Source organism: Coturnix japonica, chromosome 5 (genome assembly GCF_001577835.2).
Source record: "Coturnix japonica isolate 7356 chromosome 5, Coturnix japonica 2.1, whole genome shotgun sequence".
Taxonomy (NCBI): Eukaryota; Metazoa; Chordata; class Aves; order Galliformes; family Phasianidae; genus Coturnix; species Coturnix japonica.
This window is the reverse complement of record NC_029520.1, coordinates 32,910,142-32,925,910: the sequence shown is the minus strand read 5'-3', so window position 1 is coordinate 32,925,910 and position 15,769 is coordinate 32,910,142. Positions and strand designations below refer to the sequence as shown.

Below are 15,769 nucleotides of genomic sequence, written 5' to 3'. Positions count from 1 at the left end.
CTTTAAATTCTGTTTTGGTGTTTTCTTAATTGCATCTAGGTCACAAGTCTCAGAGAGAAGAATTAGATTCTATTCTTTTTATTTTTGAGGTAAGATAACTTCAGTATTCCTTAATACATTTTTGGTTTTTAATGAAGTCCTGTTGAATAGTAGCAGTAGCTATCCTTCAGTCCCCTAGAAATATGCTTCATGCTGAACTGCATTCCCTTTTCCTTTAGCTTAGAGTTAACTTGAATTTTTGCAGGAAAGTGTCTTAACTGGAAAGAACATCTTAAGCAAATGTTCCCAAGCTTTTGGTGATGGTTCTTTGTGCTGTAGAACCAGCCTACATAGATCCCTTTCATAGCTTGGTTTTCAAAATAGTGTTTCACAATATCCTTACCAAACACATTGCTTCACTTCCTTAATATGAATTAGAATCTACCCAATTTAAATCGGACCGATTCTGATGAGAGATCATAATTTAGAAATAACTTAGAAGGCCGCATTTTTGCCTTTTTTGTTTCAATCAAAATTTCTACTTATGTAATCAGGGTTTTTCTTTTCAAGCATATTTAAAACAGAAAGTTGCTGAATGCTGATTATATGGTTGAAAACAGATTCAAGAGGTTTTTTGTTGTTTTTTGTTTGCTTATGAAGTACGCTGCTGCTTACAACTGTAAGGTTTGCTGTATAGAAGAGAGTGAATCTGAAAAGAGCTGTTTGATTTATTTATTTATTTATTGGTTGTTGCCTAGGGGTTATTAGGTGAGCTGTGCTTTGGAAGCCTAATACAACTGTTGTGAATGAGAGCAACTGAGGCAGATGCTCATCCCATTGCATTCCCTGTGCTGCCAACAGTCAGTGAAGCTAGATAAATGGCAGCAACATCTGAAATCTGCAGAATGTGCCAGACAGTATATTAGAGCCTTTGGGCTTTTTAGCTTTAGGAATGGGATTCTATGGAAAGGACAGTGATGTTTCCAGGGAAAGTAGTGTTGAAATTTTCTGAAGTAACCTTTAGGTAACTGATCCATGACTCTTGTAAGAGTGCTGTTTAGTCTTCTGAATATGATATCTACAATGTAGGTCTGTGGGTTCTGCTTTTGTTTTTTGTTTTTGTAGAAAATATTGCAGCTCCTTCCAGAAAGGATTCATCAGAGATGGCAATTTCATAGTATTGGTAAGTTTATCTTTTTTAATTTTTATTTTTTTAGCAGTAGCTGTTAGGAGTTTGTGCTTCTGATTTAGTGCAACTTTTAAGTGCCATGGCAGGGATTAAGGTCTTGAAACATTAGCAAGGTAGGGAAAGGGAAGAGTAGATGAGGAGAGAAATGAAACAACAAAAAGTAACAACGTGAGATACTCTTCTACCTGAGAATTCAGAAATTTAACAGTGGTTGGGAAAGAACAAGGGTAAGTGGACAGCTGCAGCTGCTCTGTAAAGTAATTTTCCAATTTTCATATAGTAATAGATGGAAAAAAAATGGGGGAGATCTATATTTGTAAATGGGTAACTCTGGCTTTACTTATATTAATGATGTAAAAATCATTTATGTTCAGTGTACACCTCCCCCACCTCCCCAAAAATCCTTTAGGGAAGATGTTCTATGTCACAAGGAAGCTGTGAGAGGTGATCTTTTTTTTCCTTCTGGCATTGAGAGAGTTGCCTGAAGGTAACAAGTTCACCAAGATTAAAATGGAGGTTGCCAAGGACTTGTTTAAAAGATGCTATCAAGTCCGACCGAGAACTCTGACATCTTAACAAAGAAATTAAGAAATTTTTTTTTTTTTCTTTTCAGGGTTGATTTTAAAGAAGCTTCTTCATACTGGAAATTCATTAAAGGTATTGGAAAAAAGTTGCATACTATTTAATTTTGTCTCAAATACTTAAAAATAGAAATGTAAAGGTGAATTTTAATGGAAAAATCATATTAGTGAGAATCAGGTCATGAGTTATGTGCCATGAAGTAATCACTTCTAGTCAATGTTTTAATTTCAGTAGAACTGTTGACAGTAGTAATGTGCTTAAGTAGGATAGCTATTTTAAGAATGTATGCAAATAACTGAAGAGTTTAGTATTAAAGCAGAAGAAAGCCTTAACTGTTCGTTGTTGAGGCTCTGGTTGTCTTAGAGAATTACCTAGGTCAAAGATGCTAGTGGGTAGTAAAATAACAATGGTTGTCCATGTGGTTTTGGTACAGCAGTAAGCAGCTGTGCCACTTCTCTAAACCATCTTCAAGCTTTCTGGTCTTGAAGTCCTCCAGTGTGAGAGCTGTTCTGGATCTCTATCCCATTACTTGAAGATGGAATGAAAAAGGGTAGGAGTATAAATATCTAAAGGGTGGGTGTCAAGGGCATAGGCCAGGCTCTTTTCAGTGCTGCCCAGTGACTGGATGAGGACCAACAGGCAAAAACTGGAATGCAGGAAGTTCCATGTCAACATGAGAAAAAAGTTCTTACTTTGAGGCCAGCAGCAGTGGAACAAGTTGCATAGAAATGCTGTGGAGTATGCTTCTCTGGAGATATTCAAAACCCGTTTGAACACTTTTCTGTGCAACATACTTAAGGAAACTTGCTTTGGCAAGGGGTTGAGCAAGATGATCTCCTGAGGTCCCTTCCAATTCCCACAATCATGTGATTCTGTGAGTCCTGCTACAGCAAAACTGTCACTCTGCTATTACAATTCACAAATCTATTTTGAGACCTTATGATATTACTTATTTTCTTAAAAATTTAGATGGCATCTCACACTATTAAGTAAGTGAGTAGGTGTACATTGGTTTTCTTCCTCTTCTTTCTGGGAAAGCACTGTGAAAGACATTTAGTGGGGCTTGCATTTCAGCAGGACCTGCAGATTGCTAGCTTGTCTCTAGTGGTGGTTATGCTGTCTGTTCTCATCTTTTCCACCCTTCTCTTTTTCCTCCTCCCTCCAGGGTGCACAGAATTGTTTTGGTCCAAGTTAACTTGTTCCCTTGTTCCATTTTCTCATTTCAGATACGTCGAGAGGGTGTGCGTCTCTTTCTGCTGTGGCTGCAGGCACTTCAGAATAACTGTAGTAAAGAACAACTATGGATGTTTTCTTGCTTAATTCCTGGATTTTCATCACCACAATCTGAATATGGTCCCAGAACACTAGATAATCTCATTAACCCTCCTCTTAATGTTCAAGAAAGTAAGTAATTTGGTAAAGTTACTCATATTTTTTTCCCCAAATAATTGATATGATAAGAAATTTTTAAAGCCAGGATTGTTATTTTCCCTAATTGATAGAATATAGAGATAAGTTTCTCTTATGATTGTTTTCATGGCAAGTTTATTTTCAGCTGTTCACTTTAGCAGAAAGTATCAGTTAATTGTAGCTTTGGGGAAAATTCTTACTTTGTAATTCAGTGCATATACCTTTTGTAGGAATTCAGATTTATCCATGAATTGAAATTGAGTAGTCTTGTGTGCAAACTGTGCATTTTGCTTGCACAGTTTGACTGTGTATTAAGATGAATGTGAATAAGAAGCTAAGTACTTTATTCCTCTGAGTAGAAAGTGCTTTTGCTTTTCTTCCCACTTCTACCTAATGCTTTATAGCTGACACAAGCATTACTTATAGGAGCAAACAGAGTCTCTTGGTTGGTAGTTAAATTTTCAGAAAGAAAGCTGACTTAAGCTGCTGAATTTCCTGACAGGTTAGCTCTGGAGATGTAAGTTACTTTAAGCCCTGTTTTGGAGTTGTCTCATGTATGCAGACATAAGAAAGAAGGAAGAAATCCAGCTGTGTAGGCAGCATAGAACTGCAGAGTAGGAAGACTGAAATGCAGACATCTTACTGCAGGACCAAGAGAAAGATAACACCTATCTAGCTTCACTTAGAGGCAAAGGAAGTATAAAACTAAAACTTTATTTGATGTAACTGATGAATGGCTAAATGAAGAAAATGTAGGTGTAAAAAAAAGTGTTGACATTTGTGAAATACAAACACTATGCTCTTCATTATTAGCATAAGTTTCAAAATATTGATTATGCCTTTCGGAGAAATTGGGTCTTAGCAGGTAAATTCTGTGGTATGTAAGGAGAATTTAATTCTCTTCTGGATTCTTGGTAGATATTTATATTGAAGTCATATAAATGTAGATCCGATTTTTAAGTTCTTATTAATATTCTTTGATAGCTCAAGTGACTATAGAGGAAATCACTCCACTTGTTCCTCCTCAATCAGGAGATAAAGGACAAGAAGACTTAACAAGCTATTTCTTGGAAGCGCTTTTGAAATACATGGTAATTCAGGTACGTTCTGTAGCTTTCAGGCAAATAAACATGAAACAATTAACATCTGTTTGTCCAACAGAAAGAAAAAAAAAAGGCACTGTTAGCATTCTGTATACTGCAAATGTATATAAAAATGATATTGTTTCATGGAAATAATGTATAAAGGGACAATTTCTTCAGCTGTCTTTTTCCTTTAGATGTTTACTTAATTTAAATTATTTTCTTTTGTTTTTAAGGTTAAGAGTTTAGAATGGAAGAACAAAGAAAACCAGGAAAAGGGATTTTCATTTTTATTCTCAAATTTTAAGAAATACTATTTACCTTCTATTTTCCCAAACATCTGTAAGGAGACCAGCTTATATAACCCTATACTTGGTGAGTCTATGCAACTGATGAAGCACTTAATCATTACATTTCCTCTAATAAAGAGCATGGCAAAGCAGTTTCTTGCTTGAGTTATGCTTCAGAGAATGTTCTTCATGCTCAATATTTCTTATGAAAGGGCACATTGTGGCTTCTGATTCATGGTTTTCAATCATCTGTGTGTGAAGCATTTGATCCCTTCATTAATTTCTGCCAGTCTTGATGTATTAACGCAACTCAGGTGTTGCAAAACAATTTTTTAATGTGACCTCGGTTGTTACGTTCAGAAGAGAAACTAATTATGTTAAGACAAGAGAAGTTCTGCTCTTTGGGGTTGCTGACTTTATCCATACAGTGCGGATAAAGAAACACATCTGGATCATACCATGCTTGTTCAAGAGTTCAGTCAGGGCAAAGTTAGTTATTTCTGTATTAGCTGTACTCTTGTCATGAGCTTGCGTTAGGAGGAAGAAGGTAGATTTTTAACAGTCTTAAGTTTTAGCAAGGTCCAAATTAATCTCCCATATAAAAACTGAAATTCTAGGTTTTTACTTAGCAAACCCAACTAGTATTTTGTATAGATTTTAACTCATTCTTAACTAGAATGTTGTTTGCATATCCTTACTTTGCTATCTCAGGTTTATATCCACCTACACACAAACAGTAAGCAAACAAAGCAATGTAATCTGCTTTGGCTTTTAGATACTGTTTCATTGCCTGAATAATATGTGCACAGCGCCACTTCTCTTGGCTGTTGATGCAGTATCTCATGAGGATTAGTAGTAACCTCTCTAGCCACCATTCCATATTCTAAAATCAAGCTGTGGGGAAGTATGCTGAAAAGGTCTTTCTATTACCATTCTGTATGTGGATTATGGCTTTCTGTGGAGGTACACATACTACATTAGCAGCCTCCCATGTTTAAAACTAGTCACTGTTGCATAACCTTTAGACAGCCTGTTAGCATCACAGAAGTTAGACGTGTAAGAAAGTCACTCGCACCTGAGTCTGTCAGCAAGTTGTATGATTTTCTTTTAAAACCTGAGATGGGTGTTTCCACAAATGGTGGACCTTCTCACATAGGGGGAAAAGGAACATTGTAAATCCTGTCATAAGCAATTGTGGAACAAGAGTTGTCTGAAGATACTGAATGGCCTCACTAATGAAATCACGGCAAGTGCTGCTGCTGCTTTGATATCTTGGAAGAAGAAATGTGGAAGCTATATTTCTTTCTATGGAGGTCTTGACTGATTCTTCCACAGAAGTCCTACTGTAGTCCTTTCTTTTCCTGTGAGCTATAAACAAGAAACCTGCAAGGCCTTGGGACAATGGAAAAGAAAAAAAAAATTAACACAGATCTCCAAAACCGTCAATGCCTTAAGCTGTGCAAAGTCAGAAGCAGACTGAGGAAGAGTACAGTAAGAGAGGCAACAGAAACACTGGTAAGTGGAATAGAAATTTTCCTTTCTGAAATTCTTCTCTGGCATTCCTCCCCCTACCCTAATCGAAAACAATCAGAAAACAGCAAAAGCTTGGACACTGAGCATGCTGATAAAAACGTGTGCTTTTATGCTGCTAGCTTTATATTTAATGTAGGAAAAATCATGAGGTTACAAATGAAACCAGTAGTTTTACTAAGCAATCATTACTTCTTGGGCTTTATTGGAGGTGATATATTGAATAATGATTTCCTTAAGCAAGATTTTCAGATACATATCAGTTACAGAAATGCATATTCAGCTACAAGAAGCTAATATGCATCCTGCAAATTCTTGGAGTCTTTTCATTTTCTGCCCCATATTAAACTTGTCCTCTTGGCATAAGCTCACACTACATGCCCAGAGTGGAGGGAAAAACTAAACAAAACAAAGGAAAAATGGAAAGTTGGGGAAGGGAATATTTTCTTGTATTGTTTTAGTCAGTGTAATAAGCTTCTGATTTGCTTTGATTTTAGGTCTGTGCCCTTACATGGAGCCCTCGCAAATACATTGAAGACTTGCAGAAGTGTGAAAATGCAAGAACTAATTGACAGAGGATGTGCTTGAGAAACAGCTGCAGTACATAATATAGTTGAGAGGAATACATAGAGAGGCTGTTTTGGGAAGATACTGTGAAGTTACAGGAGACAGTGTACTGCAAAGATGTGTTTACTGTGTGTGTACTGGTGTTTTCAAAAAAAAGTGAAACAACTATCCAGGTGCTGTTACTGCGTAGCTGGGATTGTAGCCTTCACCTTCTAATGAATGTAGTAGATGTCAGAAGAGTGATTTTTTTTTTTTTTTTATTTTATTTTACTTTTTTTTCTGTGCTGTTAAGTATTGCACTACCAGGCACATACCAGGCACATTTTTTTCATAGGCTGTGCATTAACATGTGCTGCAGTTGAAGATGTTTATTTTTTTTAGGTATTCTTAAGTTGCTGCTTTCTGTAAAATGAGAATGATACACTTTTCTGTATTTGTAGTAAATAAAAACTTTCAAAGCTGTTTAAAAGCATTCTGTGCATTTGTAATTTATTCTTATGTGTGTGGTGTACAAATCATGCAGTTTCCTCTGAAAGCAATGCTTTCATTAAGAGTATTGGATGTAATTTTATGGTATCTTTTGTGTTCATTCCTCACATAAGTAGTGCTGTGTTGAGATTATCACTGCTTTTGCATGCGTCTCTTGGAAGGAAATTGAGATGCATCAACTTGATGGGTCCCTGTAAACTTCAAACATCTCTAAGTTTCTATGTCTATTGTAAGATAATCAGCTATTATCTAGGCAGTTATTACATTGCTGCTGTCTAGATTTATTATTTCTGGTTTAATGACGCTATCAGTAGTCCAAAAGAAGTAATACTGTATCCCCCAAAATATCCTGGCCTAACATTAGGAAGATACAGATGGTGAACAACTTTTACTTTACATTTTCTTTGAATCTTAGCACTTGCATTTTTGAACTGACTTTTGGCCTACTAAAGGTTGTAAAACTATGGAACTTAAGTGTCCCATGCATCTCTCTTCATGTCTGAACAGGATCATCATTTTCTGTTTCTTTCTCTTTTGGGCAGGATGTGGGATTGCATTGTATCCCCAGATAAAACTGTTATACTGAAATACCAGCAGTAAGATGTGCTTTGATGGCACCTGTTGTCCTCAGTCCTTAGCTGCATTTTCATTGACTATATCAGAGCAGATCTCCTACTTGCCTTTCCACACTGCAAAGGTGAAATTAAGTTGGCACGCCATTCCCACAGGAATACCATTCACATTCAGAAGTTTTGTAGTAGCTTCTGACTGTTGATTTTTATATAGCCCTGTTCTGTAGCCTATATTAGGTTGTGAGATGTAGACATCACATTTTTCAGTGCTGAGCTAGCTATAGATATGTCTGGAATTTAATTGGGCTGTTGATGCATGTGCTTGTGCTGTATTTTATGCATCATTTAAAAACAAACAGTTCTCCCTTCCACCCCCAGCACATTTTTAGATTTTTGTAACATTTTTACTGTAGTTGTGGTTACCATCTAAGTTGAGTTAGTAAGAAATGTTACTCCCTTTCTTTTTTTTCTTTCCTATTACATTCATGATTTTTAGTGGCACTGTGAGCATCTTTGTTGCTGCGAGAGTTGAGAACCAGGAGGTGTAAAATATTCTAAGTCACGGCGCAGAACATGGGAATTTTAGGTTATAAACCGTGAATTAGACAGAGTTTCCTTCAGAGCAGTATTGTAATTCTATGGGGCATCATTACATTCTTTACAAGCTACTGGGAAAGCTAGTACCTCTAGAATCAGCTTTCAACTAAGTCAGATGAAGGTGCATGTGCCCTTGCTCTGGCAGCAAAGTCTGGCAAAATCGTACAATAGAATTGTGGTATTAAATGGAATTAAGGCTCTCCCATAGTAGCTATGATTAGATTTTAGAATCAGCATCAGTAAATAACTGTTGACCTTTGTTGCTATCTGTATAGCTTAGCTGTGGTTTTCTGCAGACAAACAAATATTTCTGGGTTTCCATTAGAAGATGTGATGATGCATTGCTTCTGAACTGCATGTGTTCACAGTATCACAGATTCACCTGGTACATTTGGTAGTAGGGAATTAAATTAAACTAAACAAGTCTCTTAAATGTTCATAGATTTGGTATGAATCACAGATAAGTTGTTGCTTAATAACTTAGCTGCAAGCGCTTCTTAGGAATTTACAAAAAAAAAAAACAAAACAATTCCTCATTACATGTGAACAACATTTTCTTGTGTAGGATGTATTCTAGTCTAGTTAATGGTTATTTTCCTACTTAGAGAACTCATTTGTACTTTTCAGTTCAAGTGTGAAGTAGTTATGCTCTTGGGTGAGTTTACTGAGGCTTCTCTTTATGTGTTAAACATAGCATATAAATTAAAAATAAGGCTGAAAACATGAAAAGGATGCAAATGTTTTTAAAATTTAAGCAAGGCTTTAAGACCATACAACACATGACTTCTAGATGAAAGTTAAAGGTTTTAGAATAGCAAAAAACTTGTTGCTGTCTGTTCAATTATAGATATGTTTTCACTCCAGGAGAAAATTATCGCCTTTTGAATCCTTAGGGTCTAGTTTTGGGATTATCTATATCGCGGCTATTTCAGCATGACTGGCAATGTCTTCTTCAGCAGTGAATATGAAGAAACAGCATCTCTGAACATTCACGTGTATTCATCATAGTTGTAAGATTTCTTACATACAGAATTGTAGAATGGATTCAGTTAAACAGAGCTTTCTCTTTGCATATATTTTAAAATGTTGTTTTTCTTTACAGATATACCACAGATGAGACCAAAGCCACACTATGTAATGGTTAAGAAAGATGCTGAAACCAATGAGGCAATATATTGCACGAAGGAACCTTTTATTAAGGCTCGTGTTATTGTCATTCGGTGGTTGGTGTCTTTCTGGCTTGAGCCAAAACCTCATACAGGACCTCATATTCCTGGGATGGAAGGTGAAAATGTGCCAAAGAATATTCAGGTGAAGGCAAATATGCATTTTCCTGTTTTTATGTTTTTCACTTACTAGTATTGCCAGCAGTGTGCAATCTTTTGGTCATTATAATTAATGAAGAATTGAAAAAGGGAATTTCTAAAAAAAACATATCTGCTTACAAATTCAGGTTAGAAGGAGTCACAGTAGCTCTTTTTTCTTTTCACATTTTAATCAAGTAGAGGTAAAAGCTTTGAAATGCAGTGAATTTTATATTTGTTCTTCTTCGTGAATTCTCTGTGCTGTTTTAAAGTGTATTTCTGTGTGATTTAAATTGTGCCATTCAAATTACATTACTAAAATGTACTGTGAAATACTCATTTTTTCTTTCAGAGAGCAGCTGCTAGCATGGCTTCAAGAGAAGACAGCAAAAATGACAGTGCTGACAAGCAGGATAGAAATGCAGAGCCAGAACAATCACACTCTAATACAAGTACTTTAACAGAGAGAGAACCAAGCTCTTCTAGCCTCTGCAGTATTGATGAAGAGCATTTAACTGATATTGAAATTGTCCGCAAAGTCTTTTCTTCTAAAAGAAGTAATGTTAATTTTCTAACTGAAATTTTTCGACAGGTAAAAAACCTTCCTTAGAATACAATAAAAATAAAATTGCACTATAAGTGATAGTTATGTCATATGTTTTTCAAGTGTATTTGCCGACTAGAACATTTTTTATTATTTTGCCATTGATATCTAAGAATTAGAAGATACTTCACTTTTCTTCTTATGTAGAAAGTCTTCAGACCTTGCTTTTTCTAATTCTATTTCTTTGATTACCAGCTTGAGAGAATTTAGCTTGGACGTTACAGTTTGACAGGAATGTTCTATCTCTTCAGTCCTGTAGTTGTTATAACTCACAACCAAACTTATATAAATATAAGTCTGCTTTAGGAGTCTGCAGCTGTTCAAGATCTGTTTTAGCAGCAGTCAAATGACCTTACCTTGACAGTATTCTCCAGAAAAGTGAGACAGATGGCTACAGAAGGTAACAGATTCTGCAACCAGACACATAAGCTGAACATACTCAAAATAGTTTTTTATAGCTGGAAACTTTACTAAACAAATTTAAATTAAGAGTATATGCCAGAATGTCAAGTCTTCCTTTGTAATACGAAGGTACTTAGCTTTGAGTTCAAACCAAGACGATTAATGGAAGATAGGCTTTCTTTATACCCTGTGAGGGTGAAACTGCTTTTCTAATAATATTTAAGAAAAATTCTAACTTTCAGTTGAAATGCAAGTAGATTTCTTTAAAGAACAGGAAACTAAATATTAAAAACATCCCAGTATTTCTGGATGAAATTGATATTCTTAATGAGATGAATTTTTGAAGAAACTGGACACATTAATGAAGGAAGTAGTAGTTACCATATGGTAAAAGCTACTCAGGGATTGAGGTTTTTTTTCCCCCCCACAATTATTTTTAGTGTGATGTTTGTTTTACACTTCCATTTCTGGAGGGAGAACATCTTGTTTGTGTCAAGTGGGTACACTTTGAAGGCATAGTCAATGAGTTTTCAACATTCACACTGCAGACTCCATAAAACTGTGTGCTAGTGTAGTTTATCTGTTACTTTTATAAGTTCTGTTCAGTCGTTATGGCCTTTGATAAATGTGCTAACAGTTAGTTGAAACCTGCCTGATATTAACAGTTCCTGATCTCTGACTACTCATTACAGGCACAGGAGTTACATAAAACATCCTGGAGAGGGCAGAAATCAGCCATTACACTGACTCTAAATACATGATTTTTGAAAACAATAATTCTGAAGTCTTTTCAGTGAATCATTAGTTTTAAGGCTACTACTCTGAATCTCTTTTAGATAAAAGTAAGATATATGACTATGAGAAATAAATGTTGCTTGCATTTTTATTAGCTATTTAGAACTTATTTAATTCTACTCTTCCAAGTGCTCTGAATGGAAGTTATTGTAGAAGAAACTTTTACTCATTTGTTTTGCACGCTTTTGATGAATATTTAGGCTTTAATTTCAGCAGTCCACACTTTGAATAGATCCACCTTTGCAGATTCTCATGTCTATCTCTTCTGCAGTGAAGTTTTCAAGTTGTCTTGATAAAGCATTTTCTTTATCACCTGTCCTGCACACTTTCACATTACAGATGAAGAAAGTGAGCTAACACGTAGGCTTGTGAGAAATTTGCTAGTTAAGATTCTACAGTGGTTGTACTTCTTTTTTCCTTTTATCCCTTAGAGCTTGCCTATTATAAAGCACTGCTTAAGTGAGTTTGAAGTTTATCTTGATGTTTCTTTACTTTATACGCTTGACACTTAAAATTGTTCAGCTCTACATATAGCTTGAAGCCACACCGTTTTAGCCATTTTTCAAGTATTGTAACTGGGTTTTTGTTGGTTTTTTTCTATTCCCAGGCATTTCTGTTGCCAATATGTGAAGCAGCTGCCATGAGGAAAGTGGTAAAGGTATATCAGGAATGGATTCAGCAAGAAGACAAGCCTTTATTTATGAAAGAACCTGAAGAAGTAATACAATGTGCAACTGTAGATTGTGATGAAAATGTTGTAGATCGCAATTCATCGGAGAAAGCAAAAGAAAGAGAAGAGGTAAAATATTGTTGACTACTATTTTTGCATCTTTTGCATAGTGGGCAGAGGCTGAGGCCCAGTGGCTTACTCAACAGGTTGTATGTGGTTTGGCTTGATGTTAAATGGAATGGAATGAAGCAATGGTAATTTAATAGTGTGTGTATGAGCTACCAATTTGCTCCATTATCTGTAATTTTTTAATGTGCTTAGTTCAATTTTAAAAAATCATAAAGTTTAAAAACTGCTTTCAAGATATGGTTTGTAATGAAGTATGCAGGCTTTCAGCTGAATACAAACTATATACAAATAAAAAAGTGATGAAAATAGCATGTATTTAACCAGATACTTGAAAATAATTCCTGCAAGACATTTAAGACGTGATGTTGTCTTTAAGGTACGTCTGTCTACTACTTATTATGTACTTTTTCTTAAATGTAAAACAAAATACCTGTCAAAAGATTAGTGTGAACTTCAAGGGCAAAATCTTTTTCAGGAAAAAGCTATGAACTCCAGTCATGTTAGGAACTCAAACTGGGCAAGAAATGGCTGTTACCAAGAGACTTTGCATAAGCTATCTGAGGTTGATACTGAAGAGCAAAATGTACGAGCTGGAATGCAGTCAGTATTACAGGTAGGAAATAGACTTGATAATTAATTTTCATTCTAGTAGTAAAACTCATTATATCAGTACATAAAGAATGGAATATAGTATTCTTACAAAGGAATCTCATCCCAAAGCATCTCTGAATTTTGGTAATTATTTTAGAAACAGTCAAGAGTTTTGAGGGTTTTTGAAATGCATTTATAATCACGTAAAATGTGTGCATTTTATGTATAGTATGTACATGTACAAACTCACAGAATTGTGTGTATGACTTCAACCTTCATAATATTCTTCTATCTTGAAGAAAATTGATTCTAATCAAAACAGGTATCCGTTTACTACTCTGTGGTTTCCACTTATAACATAAATGGCCATCCTAATTAAGATTTCTTCAGTTTGAAGGATTTCCTAAAAAAGGATTTCCTATAATGCTTTTTTTTGTCTTGTTGCTGCTTAATGCTAACATAATATCATTCCACTTCACAAGGAGCAAAAGATAGTCAGTGGCGTTAAGAATTGCTTTGGCTGTGTTTTTCATTTATTTCTGCATATTATGAGAATTATATCCTTTTGGCTCTGAGCATACAGACTTGAATTTCCTTATCTCCGGCATGTACTTTGGCAGGCTTCCTAATGTAAATATCTAGGAAGTGGTATTTGTGAACAATCAATCTTGACAGCAGTTAATTGTGGTAGCATTTGTAGTTTATATGGGACTATTTCAAGTAGTTTAGCATATGTTATACTAGTCAGTTGCTGGCCTGCAGGGGAGCTTTTATACGTAATGAAGCAGTAGATTTCTTCACTGGCTCATTTTGTCCACTGTATTAAATAATTATATACAATATATATTAAGGAGAACAAAGATATGCAAATATGTTTTACACACACACAAAAAAACCACATTAAAATTAGTGAGTCTTGTAGTTTTATTATCAAATCAAACTTGCTTGTATTTAAATCTATACTTCTCAGTGTATATGCAGCCGATTTTGTTAATCCTGGATTTTGTCTTACTCAATTAATATTAACAGTGTTGTTGAAAATATCAAAGTGCTTCAAGCTCATTGCATTTTTTTTTATTTTTTTTTTTACCTGCAGGTTTTTATAATAAATTCTTCAAACATATTCTTTCTTGAACCTGCAAATGAAATTAAAACTCTGTTGGATGAACACACTGATATGTGTAAACGGATTCTTAATATCTACCGTCACATGGTAGTTCAAGTAACAATGGACAAGAAGACTTGGTAAAATGCTGATGTTTTTATCTTAAGTTATTATTTCATAAGATAAATATCGAAGCGTTCTTCCTAGTAAATACAATAGGATAGTAATGACTGTCCGAATCAGTTTCTCTAAATTAATAAATACATGTACTGTAACATCACCAACAACTTGCCAAAGGGGAATTTGGTGAGCTCCTCTGCTAAAGCCAGTGGTCATCACTAGCTAGTTTGAGACAGCTTAGCCTCAAAGAAAAAAAGAAATAAGCTGTTGTACATGGACTACTATTAAGTAGCTAGTGATGCCTTTTTTACAGGATGTTTTCCTCATGTTTCAGTGTTCTAAGAATGAAGTCATGTATGTAGCTTCACAGTCTGATTTGAAAATAGACAAAAATACTCAGTTAAGTCTGGATAATTATTATAACAAGACATGGGTTGCTCTTCATCTGCAATTAATTTCAGCTTTAGAAGTTCATTTGAGAGTCCATTCACTATTTAACTGTGTTGTTCCATTCCAGTGTTTAAATTGCATAGCAGGAACAAGAGACCCTCCTACCAAGTCTACATTATTTCTTCCTCTCTTTTAAATAACTGTCTCTAATGAGATAGTATATTGTCACCATTCTCTATTACAAGGAAGCAGTAGCAAGGGGATGTCAAATGGCTAATATATTCCATTTTAACTTGACTTGCATTCAGTCTCTCACTAGTATCTCCTGGGTAAGTACCTTATATGTCATGTAAAATTTGTCTCCTCTCATGAGGAAACAAGTAACACCCAATGGGGAACTAGGGAAAAGCAACAGAAAACAGATTCCACCGAGTTGCTATTTTCTTCCTCAGTATCTCATCATTTTAAAGAAGTGACTCCGGACTGTGATGACGGAGATTCTGTGTCACTTAGAATAATGAATGAAGTGTTATTTATGATAAAGTTACATTGCCAAAACCTGTCATTCATTTAAAATAATAATAATAATTCTATTACAATAACCAAGTTAGGTTGTTTGCAGTGTATTTAAGAAAATCAAGCTCAGTCCTTATCTATAGAAGTATCTTGGTATATACATAAATATAACAAATTGCTGACTCTAAGTTTAATATTGCTTTGCAGGGAACAAATGCTACTTGTGCTGCTCAGAGTTACTGAATCTGTGCTGAAAATACCACCCCAAACTTTCTTGCAGTATCAAGGAAGAAAAAACTCCACTTTAGCGGGAAGACTTGCAGGACCTCTTTTCCAGGCAATTAAACATAAATTTGATTTAATTAATTCAGCTTAATTTTAACCAAGATACATTGACCACTGTTGACTGATTTGTTATCTTGAATCATCCAGATAATGTGAATGGTGTGGGTTAAGCATCTGACTACATCTTACACTGTCTATAATTAAAGGCATTCTAATAATTATTTTCACACTGCAGTGATATTAAAAAGAAATGCACTTCATTAGTTGAGTTAACTGGGAATTTATGCAATTTTAGTCCCAATTCTGTTGCAGAATAAAATTTTAGCTCAGGTCAGCACAGTCTTCTGTGCTATCTGTGCCTATTGAACTGATTTTTGTATTCCATTCCATTAGCTAGAATAGATGATTTCAAACTTTGTATTTGCAAAATGTTGCTATGACACCTTCTCTATAAATCTGTAATGTCCTCAGATTCTTTAGTAGGGGAAAGAAAAAAGGACAGTAAAGTTACAAATGTGATGAGAACTAATTGTGTTAAATTGTCTGGCAAAACATGTAAAATATAGTAAGA

The 15,769-nt window shown here is 35.1% G+C and overlaps 1 protein-coding gene across 1 annotated transcript in view; it reads left to right on the top strand.

The window, feature by feature from the left end:
• The window catches only part of RALGAPA1 (Ral GTPase activating protein catalytic subunit alpha 1), a 106,999-nt gene that overhangs the window by 11,426 nt on the left and 79,804 nt on the right, over positions 1 to 15,769 (top strand). The window contains 12 exon segments of the mRNA XM_032445110.1: positions 40 to 89; positions 1,105 to 1,162; positions 1,782 to 1,825; positions 2,977 to 3,154; positions 4,145 to 4,260; positions 4,479 to 4,617; positions 9,390 to 9,598; positions 9,944 to 10,183; positions 12,000 to 12,191; positions 12,667 to 12,804; positions 13,879 to 14,027; positions 15,121 to 15,250. Of these exon segments, the coding sequence (XP_032301001.1) occupies positions 40 to 89; positions 1,105 to 1,162; positions 1,782 to 1,825; positions 2,977 to 3,154; positions 4,145 to 4,260; positions 4,479 to 4,617; positions 9,390 to 9,598; positions 9,944 to 10,183; positions 12,000 to 12,191; positions 12,667 to 12,804; positions 13,879 to 14,027; positions 15,121 to 15,250 (1,643 nt within the window).